Source organism: Hylobates moloch, unplaced genomic scaffold (assembly GCF_009828535.3).
Source record: "Hylobates moloch isolate HMO894 unplaced genomic scaffold, HMol_V3 SCAFFOLD_2, whole genome shotgun sequence".
In the NCBI taxonomy this organism is placed as follows: Eukaryota; Metazoa; Chordata; class Mammalia; order Primates; family Hylobatidae; genus Hylobates; species Hylobates moloch.
In genome coordinates, this window is record NW_026652277.1 from 106,287,151 (window position 1) to 106,305,772 (window position 18,622).

An 18,622-nucleotide genomic window follows, 5' to 3' on the forward strand; every position below is an offset into this window, starting at 1 on the left:
CAGTCCTGCCCTTCCAGGAACAGGTGTGCGCCAACATTCCAACTCCAAACTTGTCCAAAAATTTTGCTTCTGGCTTCTGAAACTTTTTGGATTGTAGAATCTTTTGAGTATTAATTAGGCAGAAGTTCTGAACCCTCATTCCAGAAAAAGAAGTTTTGCCTATAATTTCCCCTGAAAGGAGGGAGCTTTGAAGCTCACTTCTAACCTCCAGTTTAGCATCCTGTGTTAGGTGATGACAAAGAACTCCCTCCAAGGAGAAGATTCTGCTGCGATATGCAAATTATTGTGTTCTCCACGAATACCTTGTAAATGATCAGTTTTAACCAAAATTCAAATTATTGACAACAACTTACCAGGAACATCTCTGCCAATAAAGCAAGATACACCTGTGGTGTGAAGGAGCAAGGTGGTCTCTGAAGGAGAAGGCTGGAAGGAACTGGTTTTCTCTAGAATGTGTGTCAACTGCAATCCCAACTGCTTCAAGTGATTGTCTGAGTTGGAGTGTGTCACTGATATTTTCTTGAGTGTCTTGTCTGCTTCCGATAATTTATCTGAGCAGCGTTTGTCCAAGGTGTATTTAGTGACAATGTTAGTAATGAGTTTTGCGAAAGTTCTCTCACCCTGGCGTGATTCATTACCGACTAGCTGGGCTATAATTTTGTGCTGCTGAAGTATACGTTACCTTGCAGCTGAAATAAGACTCCAGGAGTCAGGCTCACTTTCCATGTGTGTGGTTACCACCCTTTCCTCCCCAGTACCCCAGATGCACTGTCAGGAGTGGTCACTAGACCTAGATGTTTTAGTAATCACTATCCAATCCAGATTTTTCGCTGGAATCATGTAAGTGCTGAGTTTTGGGGGAACATTTCTCTAGGGACAGAGTAAGCTGCTTGGCAGGGTATTGCTTCTCTCCAGGAAGAGCTGAAAGGGACGACCAGGCACACCCCTGATGATGTGCAGTTTGTGCCCCGCTGAGGATGGAGGAAGGAGTGAGAGCCAGCTCACTCTTGGCTTAGCAAGCTCTGCAATCTTGGTGTTGCATCTGCCCAGAGAAGGCGGTTTTTACTAATGCTCACAAAGGCACTATGTGGGTTAGGAAGGGCCTAGGAACACCCTCTACCCATAGGTGTGATGATAGGTGGGTCAGGGGTGGAAGAGAAGGGTCCCAGGAGTGAGTCCCTGTCTGACAGCTGTCCAGGCCTGAGGTTTTACGGTAAGAACAGATAGGACAGGGCCCACTCATCTGTTTAGCATTGGTATTTGGGATAAGGCATTGGATTAGCATGAAAAGCGCTCAGGCCTCTCAGAGGACAGAACACTAGAGTTAGTGGCAGATCAGAATCAACTTTTTTTCTGCTTACAAGTTGCTGCAAATCATTCATCAGGGTTTTCATACAGGGCATCTCATCTTCTCAACCTTGGGGTAAGTTCTAGAAGAACTGGGTCTTCTATTTGTTTAAGGTCTGCCAAGTGCCACGCCTTGCCCTGAACTTGTAGCATTCAGTGTCTCTGGGCCCATGCCTTTTCTCATGCAGTCGTGAGTTCCCCTGAGGTCCGTCTCTGTTCACTAGCAAAATCTGAAGTGATTAGAATTCTCCCCACCCTGACACCTACATCAAATGCCACCACAGGACCACGTGGAGAAAGAAACAAGGATCAAGCGCCCCCTTTCCTGGTCATGTGACCTTGGGCCAATCACTTACACTCTCTGCACTCCAGACTACTCCCTTGAGCAATAGGAATAGTGATGCCCACTTCCCAGAGGAGCTGTGAAGGCTTGGATGTGATTTGTTTACTATAAACCTCCCTGGAATACTTGCCTATGATGATGGCCCTTCTTCCAAGAAGTGGTTTCCTAAAGTCAACCAGAGACCATCTCAGCTTCTTTTGAAACTCCATAGCAATTTGTAGCCTTCACATCCCACTACTTTTCTGCCTTGTATCAGTTATTACTCATCTGCGCAATATATTTTGCTATCCATCCCCACTGCCCACCCTTGGCCCCGATACACACTCACATTTATAAGCTTCTGAGGGCCCCGTTGATAGGGAATTCGGCTTACACGCATCACAATCCCCAGCACGTACTGGGATCAAATGAACACTGCCAGGATTAACCCATTTAGTGCTACGGGATAAATATTCAAGTTCTATGAAGAAAAGCTACACAGATACACCAGTGGTGATGTTTCAAACTTGAAGATTTCCTCTGCAACAAAATTGTCTTTTTCTATCAGCATTAGACTTAGCTGGCCATGTGAATAATTCTAAATAGCCTGAAAAATTACCATTGATTTTCTGCACCACAGTAACACATTCTTTTTTTCTGAAAAAGACAAAGAGAATTCAAAGAATCAACCTTCACTCCAAAGAGTAGTGGTGGTGGTTGTGGGGTGGGGGCGGGGGGTGGGGCGCACCAGCGGGGTACTTACACAACAAAATAAATTTAATAAGTTGCCCATTTTATACTGGGTGACTTGTGAAGGACATTTTGCTTCTATCCAGAAAACCCTGTTATATAATAAACGCAAGCTCAGACGTGCCTCAAAGAAGAAGGGAGCCGATGCCATTTCCAGCCAGCAGAGTGCATGACTGTGTGGGGTGGACCACAGGGACACCTCCTCCACCAGAGGCACTGGGAGGTGGGAGGCAGGCTGGGGAGGAGCTTGAGAACCCCTGGGGCCAAGCCAACCAGGTTTGCATCTGAATACTGTTCCTCCCGAAGGCAGATGCTAGGCCTCCAAATCTGAGTCCTGTGGGTTGGGTCACCTGTGAGTTTGACTTATTTTGTTATGGAAAATGCAAGTATAAAGGAGTGTTGAGACTTTCACCGTGGTTTTCAACTCTGAGGAAGAAATCTCCTCAGCCATATGTGTGATGATTTAAATGTATAACCACCATTCATAAGTTTTTTCCAAGCCAACCTTGTTTCTGTGACCTTTAGTCATCTTGTTATTCCCAAGCAGAAATGTTCATAGCTAAAGCAGTAGCACTGTTATAACTTGGTTTTTACACTGAAAAAACAACTTTTCCCCACCATCCTTTACCTCACTATCCCTCCACCACTCCTCCCCACACCCTTCCTCTCAAAACCCAGAAACTTCTATACTTGGTTTTGAGCTCAAAGCAGATTTTATTTATTTATTTATTTTTAGAACACATCAGTTAAATCTGTTCGTCTTTTTTGGGTTGAGGGACTGGAAGAAATCACACATCGTTTCTGATGTGATATACTCATGGGCGGATTTGCATCCTACCCAAAGATAGCTCAACTTCATTTTAAGATGTTTTGCCTTCTTTGGCAATCAAAATCAAACTTTTCTAAGTAGATGTGCACTTTTGGGTTACACAACTCTGAGCACGTATCAGAGCTTCCTGGGGTCTTTGCTTCACCTGGGATCAACTTCTAAGCTCTGGAGGTGTGACTGTGTGCCAGTGTTCCCTCGGGGATCCGAGTGTCCCTGGTGGCCCAAGCCCCAGGATGAGAAAAGGGTAAAGAGCTGTCATTTCTGGACTACACATGGGCTCTCTCAAAGGGCGGATCGACCACCTAATTGAAGACATTTGTTTTCATCCTTACCTTTATTTCCAAAGAGAGTAATGCCAAGTGAGCTGGAAATCAGAAAGTTAGAAGACCAGCTGTGTGATCTTGGTACAGTTTCCTATCATTTCCAGGTCTCACTCTGCTCACCTGTAAAAGGGGATCAGATGCTCTTGAAGGCTATTTCCAGCTCGAAACAAATCTCATGCTTTTCTTCACTTTGGGAAAATCCCAGGGGATGATCAAAGAAGTAGCTCCCTCCTCCCCATACTTCCTCCATCCATCTAGCCAGCCTTCTGCTTGTTGTTACTTTTCTCCTGTCTCATGAATAGCCTATAAAGCCCAAGAAGAAAGTCAATAACACTAGGAGTTAAGAGATGGAGAACTCCTGAATCAAGCCATGCCTGAAGCCATGCCTGCCTTCTGGACTATTCAGTTACCTAGAGTAGGTGAGTTTGTTTTTCTGACATTTGTAACAAAAAAAATCCTGATATCTAGGGTAAAGCAGCAAAGGAAAGTCAAGCTTAAGAGGGATGGAACATGGGGTTGCTATGGTTTGGTTGTTCATCCTTTCCAAAACTCATGTTGAAACTTAATCCCCAAAGTGGCAGTATTGAGAGGTGGGGCCTTTGAGAGGCAACTGAATCATAAGTGCTCTGCCTTTATGAATGGATTAATTCATCCATGGATTAATGTGTTAATGGATTAATGGGTTATCATGAGAAGGAGACTGGTGGCTTTATAAGAAAAGAAAGAGAGACCCGAGTCAGCACATTGGCACACTCAGCCCCCTCAGCACGTGATAGTCTTCACCGCCTTGGGACTCTTCAAAGAGTCCTACAGGCAAGAAGGCACTCATTCGATGCTGCCCCCGACCTTGGCTTTATCAGCCTCCAGAACTGTGAGAAACAAACTCCTTTTCCTTATAAATTACCCTGTTTCAGGTGTTCTGTTATAAGCAACAGAAAATGGACTAAGACAGGTGCCTTACCATTCTCAGCCCCCACTCTCCCTCACCTTTTTGGAGCCAGCTCCACTTTCTGATATTGGGATCAGATCCCATGCACCCCGTTATCATCCCTTTCTGACTCGACTTGATTTCTTACCCGGTCTGGGTTGTAAAGTTCCTCACCTTCTCAACTTTCTTCTGTTCTCACTTTGCCATTCTTCAATCCTGAGCCATCAGAACAATGCCTCTTCGTCCTTTTCATAATATGGCAAACATAGAAAATGATAATATGTGAATGGCACCCTGGGGTAAACTAAAGAATTAGGGTGTCTAAGTGAGTGTTGGGGGGAAAAGGTTCATTACATTTTCTTTACATAATTGTGATAAGACAAAGTAAAATACAAAGTCCCAGAGAAGATATGGCTTTGTAGGAAACTCTGAAATAAAACCTTTTTAAAATGTTAAGTCTGAAACCTGAACTTGTGTCCATGAACACGCCTTTTTAAACACCAGGCTTAATGCTTCAAATGGCTGTCCTCAAATCCTAATCAAAACTTCTGAATCATAGTATCTTCAAATGCTTTGTAGTTACTATCAGTGAGAAACTTTGCACATGTGGGTGATGAAAAAATTAAAACTATTTTTTTGCAACCTTTCAAAAATGTCAATGATTGAAATTATATTTAAAGAATCAACTTTTTCTTTTTCTCATTTCTACAAATTTCTTGTGATTTCTCACTGACATTTCTTGTGATAACACAAAAGGATTTCCAGTCCAATGATATTATTTACATCAATTATTTCCAAATAATGATGAGGCCCAGATGTGCAGCGTGTGCACACATTGTTCAGTCAGTCTCCCAGTACCCCAAATGAATGACACCAAAATGGTCTGTCGCAGGTGAAGGCAGAGACTTGGTGCCACCCTCTAGGGCCCTTACCAGACTCCCATGCACTCTTTTCTGGTCAGCCACACCCTGGGTCGTGTGCCCAGTAGCTCTATGAGCCCCTTGTCCAGAATGGGCAGTGTCACGCCTTGCAGCTGGCCTCGTCCAGTCTCCATGGTGGAGAACGAATGTAGACCTTGTGTATCTGATGTTGGTCATTGTGCTTTTACCTCCAGGGGCCCTGGGGTGCTCCCTGTCGGGAGCCCAGAGGCATCCCTTGGCTGTAGGCAGAGATCCTGGCCACCCCTGTGGGCTGAGAAGATCGACATCTACAACTCCCTGGCAACATGGCAGGGTGTCTCGAGACAGTGGTTGGAAAGCTCTGGGCAATACTCCCACTACCCTTGGGAGTATTAATTCATCTGTTGACATAGATTTAACTTCAAACCCCATCACCTCCATTTCCTCCTATTTTCTCATTTTTCTTGTGAGGACTAAGCTCTGACTTTTTTATCTTGCCCAAATTCCTATCTAAGGGATCTAGGGAGTCATGCCCTACAAACCACAAATTTTCATCAGATGGGTTTTATCTGACTCTATATATCGTGACTTACTTACCAATCTGACTCTGACATAACATTATGAGACAGGGAAAAAAAATCAAAATATTCAACCCCAAAATATGTTTCCTTGCCATACCTTGAAACTGCACTGCAAAGTCTCCTGTGGGAAAAATCCACATTCTAGGGAGAATCACTTTTCCCCTTTGTTTTCCTCCCTTCCCTTCCAGATCCAGGAGATAACTAAGAGCCAGGCACCCTTTTAGGCCTGATAAGAAACATTTTACAACCTGCTCTTTCTCTGAAGTCTGCTGAGCGCTTCCTCTGCACAATAAAACTTGGTCTCCACAATCCTTTATCTTAACCTGAATGTTTCCTTTCTATTGATCCCAGGTCTTCAGATAAACTCAATCAATTGTCAACCAGAAAATGTTTAGCCTGGATGCCCCTCCCCACTTTGAGTTGTCCCGCCTTTCTGAACCGAACCAGTATATTTCTTAAATGTATTTGATTGACGTCTCATGCCTCCCTAAAATATATAAAATCAAGCTGTGCCCCAACCACCTTGGGCACATGTTCTCAGGACCTCCTGGGGCTATGTCATGGGCCATGGTCACTCATATTTGGCTCAGAATAGATCTTTAAAAATATTTTATAGAGTTTGACTCTTTTCATCAACACTCAACTTCAGCCATCCCTATCATGCTTCTGCAGGTCACCTAGAAACCAAATTCGAGGTCCTTTTGTCAGTCCTTGGCTCTCCAGGACTTCCCTGGAGCAGTCAGAACTAGTTTCTGCCTCCACTATCAAAAAACTTTTGTCTTGTAGCTCTGTGGGCCGGCACCTTCTTGAGTGTCATTTTACTTCTTGACTTTAATTTCTTTTCCTTACTTCTGGATGCCTTTTCTTTGCTGGTTATATTTTTTTCTTATACCCACAGATGTGGGGGTCCCTAGTCCTCTTTTTACTTCATACCTCCTACTGACTGCTTTTACCATTGTTGTTGTGTGGACAGATTTGAAATCTCGCCAGCAGTCTGACTGCCTAAGCTCCAGTTCTAAATTTTCCCCTCGACAGTTCCATCTGACGCTCCTGAAGGCATCTCCAGTTCATCATGCTCTGAAGCCCTTTATTCCTCCCAGCTCAAAATCAGCTCTTCCTTCTCACTCCCCTGTTTATGAGCACTACCAGTTCCCTCCCTGGGCTCAAACTCTGGAAGGTAGCTTTGGCTTTTCAATTGATTGTTGAATCTTGATAAGCCTCCCTCCTGAATGCCTGCCACACTCATCTCTTCCATTTCCGTAGATGCCACCCCTATTCTAGGTTTTCTACCTTCCATCTGATGACAATAGCCTCCTAGGTGTCTTATCACCTATGTTTTTCTTCCTTCTCCCACCTCAGACAGATTATTACTAGATTACTCTCACAAAGAAAACCCCTTTGTTTAAAAGCTTTCAATAGCTCCCTATTATTGATAACGTTTAGCCCAACTTCTTTGCCAGACATCAAAGGCCTTCATAATCTGTCCCCAGCCTGTCCATGTAGGTCTACTTCATAGACTGTAGAAATATTTATTGAATCCCTATGCTTTATGCCAGACTGGCCTAGGTGCTGGAAATACAGCATTGAGTGAAATCAAATTCTCAGTTCGTATGAAACTTACATTCTAGAGAGTAAAGTCAGACAACAGGCAAACAAGTCAACACATATGTCAGATCATAAATGCTTGTAGAAAAATAAAGCAGGATAAGAGGGTAGATGGTAATGGGAGTGGTAATTTTATATAGGCATTTGTGGCATTTGTCCAGAGTCTTGAATGAAGTAAGACAGTGAGGTTTACAGATACCTGAGGGAACAGCATTCTAGGTAGAGGAAAAGAAAATTCAGTGGGAACTAGCTTGGCAAGCTGGAGAAGCAGCAAAAGAGCCAATGTGGACAAGCAGAGTGAATGAGAAGGATGAGAGGACGAGATCAAAGAAGCAGCAGCGGGGTCAGGTTACGGAGGACCTGTGGACTGTGGTATGCATTTAGGACTTTATTGTGAATGATGTGGAAGGGACTGAAAAGTTCTGCATAATAGGGTGAAAAGTTCTAAAACATATCACATGACGGCTGTGTGAATAGATCGGAGGACGGAGAGAGGAGTGGCAACTGGGAGGCTACTGCAACAGTCTAGGCAAAGGATGAGACGAGAGGTGCTGGAGAGATGGAGGAGCTGTCAAATTCTGGTTATATTTTGAAGGTAGTGCTGACAACACTTGCTGATGGATTGGACGTCAAGAAAAGAGTCAAGGATGATTCAGAAGCAACTGGAACAATTGCCATTAACTAAGCTTTATAAGGAGACTGTGGGAAGAGAAGGAAGTCTGTTGGAGGAGGGAAGTTCCGTTTTTGGTGTGTTGAGTTTAAGATGACTATCAGACATGCAAGTGAAGATGTCAAGTTGTCAGTTGGAATTTGAGTCTAGCATTGAAGAGAGAGATCTGGGCTAGAAATATATTTGGAAATTGTTTGTGTCTGGAGGGTATTTGTGTTCAGAGATTAGCAGAGTTCACTTAGAGAGAGGTCAGCGGATGGAGCCTGGGTCACTGCTCACAGAGATGGGTAGGGTGACAAGGGTTCAGCAAGGGAGACTGAAACGGAGTGGCCTGTAGGTTGGAGGAAAGAAAACCAAGAGATTACAGTGGCCTGGAAGCCAAGTGCAAAAAGGGTTCACCAAAGAGGGAGTAGTTTATGACTTATTTTAAAACAATTGTATGTATATGTACATAGACTGACCAGTGTATAGAGAAAGAACTGTCATAGGTTGAACATTGCTGAGTCTGTAAATGGGAGTTTATTTTACTGTTTACTTTTGTATATGTTTGAAATTTCCCATTATAAAGAGAAACAAAAAAAAAAAAAAAGAGGGAATGACAAATTGTGTTAAATATTGCTGAGAGGTTGATTAGGAGAGTTAGGAGAGTGGATTTGACCTTATAGAGAGCACTGGTGGTAGGGACAAGAAGAGTTTCCATGGAGTTGAATGCCTGTGGGCAGTGGGCTCAAGAGAGTCTAGGAGAGAAGGATGGGGAGTGACCAAGTGCAATCAACTCCTTCAGAGAATGTTGCAGGAAACAGGAAGAGAGAAATGGGTCAGCAGCTAGAGGGAAATCAAGGGGCCAAGGGCAGTTTGTTGGCTGGTTTGGTAGTTTTAAGATGGGGTGATTACAGCTCTGCTTCCCACTACTCTCCTTCACACAGCTCTGGACAAATCCTTCCATCAGACTTTGCCCCACAGTCACTGTCCACACCTCCCCTGCCCCAGTCACCCCATCCATCCATCGACGCCTAAATCTCCTCCCACCTCGTGCATCATCCCCATTGTATGTGATGTCTCCTGGTGTACAGTTTTTATCCACATGTCACATTTTCATAAATCTTTTTATAGAAGAGTTTTGGTTGTGGTGGTGTTCAATTGGAGTCTCTGTAGGTGTTATCTTTAATATATATCAGAGCACACTGTGTTTATACTCCAGGTCAAAACTACACAATGTTCCCTTGATGGCTGTCAGAAGGAAAGAAGAACTACAGAAACTATAAAGTTTCTTATTCCTTTAGATCCTGGAAAATAGCATTCGGTAGTAGCAACAAGAATATCTTTCACTTGCTTTTCCCACTTCAAAGGCAAGGCTAGAAGCACGAATTCGTACTAAGGGATCATGGACTGAAATTTGTCTTTAAAACTAACTGAAAAGTCTCAGCAGTTACCAAAAGATTTCTCTTCTCTTTGGATACCTCAGAAATTAGGTGATAATGAGTAGGTAGGGAGACGGAGCCTTCTAGTTTAAGATACTGGCAAGTTCAGTGAAACCACTAGAAAAATAAGACATGATTAAAAACACTCTTCCCCTCACACCTCCCTCAGAGGGTATCACAGCAAGGAGACCAGGGCACTTTTGAAAAGATCTTTCCTGATGAGAAGGTTCTGTCAGAAGCACTCATTGTCAGCGCAAAGGGCAAGAACAGAAAAGATACTTCTAATCAGGATGAAATACAAGGTATGTCAGAAATGGCCTCTGGGAGAAATTCTTAAACAAAAAAATGTTATCAGTCCTTCTGTTACGGTGAGAAGGCTGGAGTGACAGGAAATTATGTTCATACATGGCTAAACTGAGGAGGACAATTGCGCGAAAGAGCATTAGCACCTCCTGCCCTAATTACTACCAAGTGCCCACTACTGCCAAGCTCTGTGCTATGGGTCTGAGATGACACAGTCCCCGTGCTATGTCTACAGCTCCTTGTCTTGAGAGGACACCAAGGGAGGCTACCATAACAGTGTGAGATTTAGGAGGCCGTCTATAAGAAAAAGCTTCCTTGATCCTGAGATGAGAGGAGGTTGGGGTTTCGGGCAGAAGCAGCAGCAGCCTGTGCAAATGTTCCTGGGCTTAGGGGGCACGGAGTTCTGAGAAAAACAGTCACACCTCTGTCCCATAAGGCAGAACAACCCTGGACAGACAGGCTGAGGCCAGGTCACAAAGGGCCTTTTCTGTCATGTGCCAGGCAGCTCTTCATGGGGGATGACAGGAGCAGGTTTGAGTTTTGAAAGATCACTCTGGTGGCAGCCATCTAAAGGAAAAATAGACTGTGCAGCAAGCTCGAAGTTGTGGAAACTGGTGACTTCGTTGGTCTGATTTGTTGTCAAGGCCAAATGCTGATTTTCTGTGTTGTATTTTGCTTTGCTTATTTCTGCACCTCTAGCAAGTGAAGGTTTCATTCTATTCGGGTATGTGTAAGCATTCAGATAACTGCATTTTTCATCTGTACACCTTATATCACAAGGACAGAATGTAATCAACCCCTAGAATCAACCACCGTGAAATAACTTACTACGGACAGCTCTGGTTATGCAAATGATCTTTAGTTTTGAAACCAAGAGCTGCTGCTACTTTCCACGTCCCCTTCCCACTTAAAGCCCCAACTGAATTCTATCTCTGCAGTGATTCCCAACACCAGTTCATGAAAAAGTTTTCATCAGCTTGGGAGGAAATGTACAAGCAAAGGACAATGGAGTGAATCTTTCATAAAACAAAATTTCTTCTATATAAAGGCCTGTCTCCTGAAATATGTCCTACTTCCTTTTTGTGTGTTAAGAGTTCCTTAGTTTTACTAAATAATGGCAAGATAATTTGTTTTTTTAATGCCCTGACATGGCAAAATATTTGGCAACCCTGGATCCATGCCCTGGTTTTTGGAAATGTGAAATCTGGAGACCAGTGGCCCCTGCTCAGAGTCCGTTCCACTACCTCCCTCCTGATACTGCAGAGTGGTCACCTGACATCAGTCAGGTGAGGGAAGGGGCCATCTGCATTAACCAAGGCTGACAATGACCTGCCAAAGCAGCAGAGTTGACAGCTAACTATGCGACAATAAGGAAAATGTTAGCCCAGTGTGTAATTTAATCACTTATTTCTTCCTAATTACCTCTTTAGAATTTAGCATCTTAATGAGAACATTAAACTTCCCCTTCATGGCTGCTTAGTCACTCACATTTAAGTATTGTTAAATAAATAGTTAAATAAGGCCCTAAAGTGTATTTACTTCTGTGCTCCCAACTTCACCTTATTAGAAAGAAGTGCTTAAAGCCTATTACCCCGTTAGCACCCCAAAAATGTCTTAGTTTGTGACCCTCTGGCATGAAATCAGTCTTCCACAAAGGGACTGTATGTAACTAAGCCTTTGGGAGAGGACTGTGCAAAAATGTAGGTGCTGGAGTAAAAAGACCTATGTCTGGATCTCAGCTCACAACTTAGTCTCAGGTTCCTCATCTAAAAGTGGGGTTGGTAACAGTACCTACCTGCATAGAGTGGTTATGTTTAGGACAGTCTTGGTAGTTGGTGAATATTCAGTCATGGTAATACTGCTATTATGGTGAATATGGGAGATTTTCAAAGTACTGTCTTTAACACAGGAATCATGGTTAGACCTGGAAGGGCTTTTAAATAATCTAGCCCAGTGTGACAGATGGGATTTGCCACTTTATAGATGGAACAAAATGGCAGGGGTGGATGGGGGTGTGTGTGTGGGAGGATCTAGACAGAACAGAGCCAACAGGAGGCAGAGCCTGGACTTGCGTGAGTCTAGTCCAGAGTTTTCTCCACCACATGTGTCCTCCCACTTGGGAGTATTTGCTTCTTAGCTTCCAAGGTTTTTTTTGGCCAGGAAAAACTATATGCAGAGTTCAAAATGGTGGTATTATTTAAACATTTAAAGATGGCAAATTCCATACTATAAAAATGCAATGCAAAAAAATATTTGGTAGTTCATGACTTCATCATTTCAGAATATTTATTGCTATTGCTGAGTATTCTAAAAAATTCAAATGCATTAAAAATAATGTAACAGAATATCTACTCATACAGTAGACTGCTAAGATTAGATGAAGAGAAATAATATAAACATCATATAAAGATGTACTTTCTCCCATTCCTCTCCACTTCAAAAATAAAAGGTTCAAACTACACCCCGCTGTGTCAATCAAATTTCTCAGTTTCTCAGAAAGAAAAATAGAGGCTTTCCAAGTCTTTATGCTAATCTCTACAAAGCCAGATGGATTACACTGGGTGTGGCTGACAGCAGTGGGATGTGATGCCAGCAATAGAAGGGACACAAGAGTATCACCAGTAAAACAAAGTAGATACACTTATGCTAATTTAAATCAGTAGTTTTATTACAATACGCACTGACACGCAATTGGAAAAGGAATGTCCTGACATTTTCTGAGCATTTCACGGAAAGCAAATGTAACCATCCACGCAGTAGAGTCATCCACACCTTTTCCTAACAAAAAGCAAAAGCTTTCACGTGATAACTGAAGAAAGCAAAGTGTTCTTATTCTTGTCTAAAAAACTTCAGTCTCAGAAAATAGTTATTGAAGTGAGCTGAGAGGGAGCACATTTCCTTCACAATGTCCCAAATCCTGCCTCTAGATTATCCCCCAGACCTTCTAAATGACTTTTATAATACTGCAGATGGTATTATGTTCAGGGGCTAAATGGGATCTACTTATAAGGCCAACTACTCTATGTCACTATAATTGAAAGGAAAGAATAAATTAAGAAAATTAAGTCCTGCTAAAATGCGAAAAGACATGAAGAAAATATCTGGGTGTATTAAAAGTGAGATGCTCTTTTCACGTAACTCATTTGAAAGGTTACAATTACCATAAACATTTTAACTCCATTAAAGATCATTGGCAAAACCTTGCTTTCGTATCTGCAAAAGGGCTCTGCCTTTCCACAGGCTCGGAGGAAAGCAGCACACCGTGGAAGAGTCACTCGTCCTGGGGAAGCAGGCATCAGACTATTTGGAGTTGCATAGGCATTTTTTTTAAATCCTTTTTTTTTTTAAATCCATTTTGTAAAAGATACTATGGAACCTTGAGAATTTTCCCTCCTTCAATGGTCGTTGTGGCATCAGTTGTTTTAATCCCTTTAGCGCCCAAATGTGCAAAAGCACTCTAGTAAAAAACGTTACAATGGCGTTTTGGGTAAATTCACTATACATTACATGACTTGGGAACAATGAAGAAAAAAGCCCAAGCTTGACTCAACTATTTCATATAGAAAAGCACTGCCGGAGAAAACTTTGTTTAAAAACATTAAAACTCAGGTGAATATAAATACATTTTTGGTTCATCTGTGCTATGTCCATATAGAAATCCTGTCAGATATTCAGTCTACCAGGTAATTCAGTTGGATTTCGTGTCTGACTGAATCAGTAGAAGAATATACACTTGCATATACTTACACAGATATGCATATACATATACAATTCAGATCATGAAAATTTGTTTTAAATACATTTACTTAAAACATGTACCTCTAAAAATAAATACATTAGCCTCCATTTAGCTAATTCTCAGAGTTCTTTCACAAACCAATTAGAACAGTTTATCAACAATGGCAGACAATCAATTAGCTGCCCTTTAAATCCATTATCTATCAGTAAACATTTTAAAATTCAGATGTATAACAGAAATAACATCCGCAGAATAGAATGTAGATAGAATTCTCGCTTTGAAAATAAATGTCTTGATTTCCTTGATATTTAGTTCCTACAGATGTCTACACTTTGCCTCTGCATTTATCTAGCAGTGGGAGAGCATTTTCTAGTGACAGCATTCTATTCCATGACATTACCTTCTAATCAAAGAAGTTAGCTGGCATTCCCTTTGCTGTTTTGTTCGAAAGAAGTAACACAACATCGTTTGTATTTGATATCACTCCCATAGATCACAGTGAGTTGTGTGTTTTAATGGAATTTACAATGTGCTGATACCACTGAGGTAAAGCAGAAGTAGCCCTGGCATTTAAGAAAAGAAAAGTCTCCCAGGAGAACAACACATAAAGGACCTGGTGGTGTATGTCCAAGTTCCATGAAGTAACTCAAAACCACTGCCAGAATGGACACACTGGATATCTGATATCATAGTCAAAACAATACAAACAGATGAAAATACTCAAAATACTTCCTTTAGAAACAATGCAATTCACAAAAATGGAGCTTTACTTTTTTCTTTTACATTTCCAAAAAACTTGTTAAAATGATACAAACCAGACCAAGTTGTTTAATATAGTACAACTTAACAACCTTGTCATTTGTTTTTGAATACAGGGATCTCAGACATGTAGGAAATCCATGGTAAATGATAGCAAGAATGTTTAATGCCACTGCCTGAATTTTTTAAAAGGAAAATTTGCTACAGTTGTAACACAACTTCTAAAAAATACTGTTTTATGGGCTCACAGTTTCCAGATTGTTAACCTCATAAATTAAATGTGAAGTTACCCATATATAAACAAGGCCTCTTTTTCATTGATTTCCATCTTGTTTAAACCTTTGGATATTTCAATCTTCAGATTCCACAAGGTAAGGCTGAGTTTATCAGATAAATAAAATGTTTAAGTCCATGATGTATTGCAGCACTGAGGAAATGAATGCATCAAGTATTTACAGGCTGGCTACAATACCTTTCTTTTTTTAAAAAAAATTCAAATGTGTATCAACATCAAGCCACAGTCGTTTTTCAATTTCTCTGGCTACAAAAATGGGCAACAGCATTTTTTCCTCATTCCTCTTTCTTCTTAACCCTGAAGTCACAGGCAGGTCTTAGGTTAAAGGCCGTGGTCTTTTGGGAGGTGGTGGTGGCATGAGCTCCGTGTCAGGGTCCAGATGATGCTTTCGCTTCTGTCCTTGAGAAGCTGCAGTACATCTGTCAATGAACTCAAACAGCATCTCCTTGGTGACAGGGTTTGAGATGCTATTGCACACAGCTGTGGACAAAGGGAGACATAGGTCTCACGTGAGGGTTAATTAAGGCAGCTGACTCATCACAGGCTTATGAGAAAGGTTTTCATCCCAATATACTAAATACTTCCATTTTACCCATTTGAGTGACGTGCTTCACATTGAACTATCTCCTCCCTACCCTACACCCAAAATATGTGCTTGTCTAATGGCTACTCTTTACTGCAGTATTAATTTTAAACCAAAACTTTAAATATTTGGGCTATAAGCATGTCTTCCACATGGTTTTCTATCCCTCCCAAACCAGTTTTTATGGGATTTTAATCTAACACAATGCATTGCACCATAGTCTGTATTCAACTAAAACTTCTACAGAAAATGTGCACTATAGTCCTTCAATCTTTCTCTCAGAAAGAAGTCTACTCTACAAAACATAAAACATGGCACCAGCTACCATTCCTACTGAATGGGTGGTTTCATTGTAGCTAGCAGACCATATTATCTTCTCTTATCAAAATTTAGTGCCAGTCCTTTTCATTTTATTTACCTATTTGGTCTTGGAAGAAAAGACATTGGCTTAATCATCCTGACTTTGGAAATTAACTCATCTTGTCTGAACATGGATGCTAGTTCCAATGAGAACTCCTAAATGTACAACAGTAACTTTTAAACTGTAAAGCTGAAACTGGCAATTTCAATATTTTCTCCTTAGCTTATCATATCATCATTATCCTCCTCATCAACTGCACATTCTAAAAGTAAAGTTTGATTAACCTGTTATCTTGGTTTTTACCTTTTTTCAACTCCACTAAAAATGCAATCCAGAGCAACAACTGCTACTGGTAGTGGTATACCTTATAAACTTCAATTAATTTGTGTTGTTCCCCACGAAAGAAACTTACTATTCTGAATTCCCAAAGCATTCATATTGTACCCAAAGAACACTCTGAAGAATAGCATAGCAGATTTTGTCTTTTTAAATGGTTTTCCTTTACTTTGTTCTCCATTGTTTATAAAGCTATTTTAAGAGCTGGAAATTACATTTTCCCCTGCTAATTTTGTCTTTTACCATCTGGCAAACAATGGTTTTTATAGTTCTGAATAGATCTCAAATTATCATGGTTTCTGTTGTTGTTGTTGTTCAATAAATTCAACTTGTATACAGCCCAGTATCCTGCCCTTTAAACTTCTCTTTTGGGTGCATGGGCACAAGACCACCAATTTAGAGAGGAGAACCTACAAGCCAACTGGAGCCAAACAGAATACAGACTTGACGTATCTTTCCCATCAAACAAGGATGAAGTCCAAATGATTATGCCCCATTAAGCAAAACAACAAAGGCAGCACACTTTGGGTCTAACATCTTAATTTTTTTTTAAATATAATAAGCACTGGTAAGTTGTCATACTCACCCATGGCAGTGTTGTAGGCATTAGGAAAACTTTTGTCTGTTCTCTGTCTCATGAAGACCCAGCTGTTGTTCTCAAATTTGCATTCTATAATTTTGTTGTCATACTGTTTCAGCTCTTTTGTCACCTGTTTTAAAAGAGAATTGAGGAAAATATTTAAATAACTTGAAAGGCTTTTTGCTTCTACTATGTGACAGGCACATTAGGAAATGATAAAAACACCTCAGTAACTCTTCATGCAGAGCTGTTTGTCATCTGAAGTATCTAATCAAGCTTAAGGTATGGTGTACACTCCCTTGTACACATGCTAACTTATCTGACATTTTATAAATAATTGTGAAAACGGCTGTCAATATATAGCAATTAAAAGAAGCTAGGCAGAAACCAGCCATGCTGGGCCAAATGCAAATATGTTACCATGGGGACCAATGCCTTCAATATTGTCTGTGTCTCTACGGCTTTCAGAAATTGAGTATACTGCCTAGGTTTCATCAACTTTCAGAAAGGTCTAACCATCTAAATTCCTATGTTAAAATCTAAGAAATGCCCTGTACTAGTTAAATGAAAAAGTTACATATCAATAGTGAATACTAGGATCAAATTCAGGCAATGTACATCCTAAATATTTTGCTTTCCAAGCAGTGACAATTAAACAACAATCTAATCTTCAGGAAACTTACCCTTTCCATCCCCAAACTAGTACAAATTTACAGATGAAGCTATTTGTGACATTAGTTGATGGGTTTTTTTGGCTTCTTCACCTCAGATGACTGAATATGGATACTCTATCAAAGCTAACAAGTATCCATGGTAACTATGAACCTTTTAAAAGATATTTCACTGGGCTGTGAGAATGGTTTTCATAAATAGGAATCTAAGCTTATCTTTGTAGTTTTCAAATCAAATGCCAGTCATGGTAATATTTTAATTCTGTCCTCATCTTTCACGGCTAACAACTTTTCCTCACAATATGGTAGATTGCAATCATTTAACTTCATTAGCATTATCTGAAACATTCTCATTTTTCTACCCACATATTCACTACCACCTAGGAATATGACGAGAAGTAAGTTTTGAAAAGATGCTTTCAATTCGCAGATTAGGCAGTACATGTCTTCATAAAAACTTTCAAACCATACTCCTTTCCCTTTACATTTGATTGTACCATCTGCATTTTCAACAAATCCAACAGGTGCAATACATTCAGTGGTTTTGGAACTAGACATGCCCAAAAAAGTGATATTCCAAGTAGCAAACTTGCTAAATTTATCCACAAATATTCACTATTTTAGTCTCAATTCTCTTGCCTTGCTTTCTAGGGACCCATTCTTTTATTTTGGAAACACTGTGTATATGCAAGTATTGAACAACTCATTCAGTTAGGTAAACACAGTTTTGCTATACCACATGTTGGGTCTAACAGAAATAAGTTTCTAAACCTTTCAGTGTCTATTTCCTAATTTCTAAAATGGGGAACAAGTTCCTAATTTACTGGGTCACTGAAAGAATAATAACTGAAAGTGCCTGGGACATAGCAGACAATCAGTAAAATTGTTAACCAAATATAAAATTAGGCAATGAAACATTGCTTTTTAAAATCTGCGGTAAAAAAACATTAAATTTTCCATCTTAACCATTTTTAAGTGTACAGTTCAGCAGTGCTAAGTGTATTCACATATTTTCCAACAGATGTCTAGAACTTTTCCATCTTGCAACACTGAAATGCTATACTCCCTAAACACTAATTTCCCCCCTTCCCCTCTACCTAGACCTTGATAGCTGCCTTTCTACTTTCTGTTTCTATGATTTTGACTACTTTAGATACTTCATGTGAGTATTAACAGAATCACACACTATTTGTCCTTTTATGACTGGCTTGTTTCACTTAGCATAATGTCCTTGAGGTTTATTCATGTTGTAGAATGTGACAGAAATTCTTTCTTTTTAAAGGTAAAATAATATTCCACTGTATGTATACACCACATTTC

At 40.7% G+C, this 18,622-nt stretch overlaps 1 protein-coding gene across 3 annotated transcripts in view; it reads right to left on the bottom strand.

Moving 5' to 3' along the window:
* Positions 1-12,619: 12,619 nt before the first annotated feature.
* The window catches only part of RNGTT (RNA guanylyltransferase and 5'-phosphatase), a 362,779-nt gene continuing 356,776 nt past the window's right edge, over positions 12,620-18,622 (bottom strand). For all 3 annotated transcript variants that reach the window (XM_032155038.2, XM_032155029.2, XM_032155048.2), the window contains 2 exons: positions 16,638-16,761; positions 12,620-15,251 (listed from right to left, as the gene is read on the bottom strand). In XM_032155038.2, coding sequence (XP_032010929.1) covers positions 15,088-15,251; positions 16,638-16,761 — 288 coding nt within the window. In that variant the 3' untranslated portion in view covers positions 12,620-15,087. The remainder of the gene's footprint in view (positions 15,252-16,637; positions 16,762-18,622) is intronic.